Source organism: Eimeria mitis, genomic scaffold, assembly GCF_000499745.2.
Source record: "Eimeria mitis Houghton genomic scaffold, Emh_scaff4462, whole genome shotgun sequence".
NCBI classification, from domain to species: Eukaryota; Apicomplexa; class Conoidasida; order Eucoccidiorida; family Eimeriidae; genus Eimeria; species Eimeria mitis.
In genome coordinates this window covers 477-797 of record NW_013572778.1, presented here as the reverse complement: position 1 = coordinate 797, position 321 = coordinate 477, and the positions used below count along the sequence as shown (strand labels likewise).

Genomic DNA, 321 nt, shown 5'->3' with positions numbered 1-321 from the left:
TTTTTTTTTTTTTTTTTTTTTTTTTTTTTTTTTTTTTTTTTTTTTTTTTTTTTTTTTTTTTTTTATTTAATTTTTTTTTGTTGTTTTTGGTGGTGAGGGGTGTTGCTGCTGCTGGTGGCTGCTGCTTTACGCTTCTGCTGCTGCTGCTGCTGCTGTCGCTGCTGTTGCTGCTGCTGCTGTTGCTGCTGCTGCTGCTGCTGCTGCTGCTGCTTGCACTACTACTAATCCCAATTCCATTTCCTTCTGTTTTTGTTGCTGCTGTTCTGCTGCTGTTTCTGCTGCTGCTGCTGCTGCTCCTCCTCCTACCGCTACTGCTGCCGC

The 321-nt window shown here is 42.4% G+C and overlaps 1 protein-coding gene across 1 annotated transcript in view; it reads right to left on the bottom strand.

The window, feature by feature from the left end:
• Positions 1 to 126: 126 nt before the first annotated feature.
• EMH_0075340 (uncharacterized protein) overlaps positions 127 to 321 on the bottom strand; it is a gene marked incomplete at both ends in the record, with an annotated part of 399 nt that continues 204 nt past the window's right edge. Inside the window, one exon of the mRNA XM_013499585.1 lies at positions 127 to 321. Coding sequence (XP_013355039.1) covers positions 127 to 321 — 195 coding nt within the window.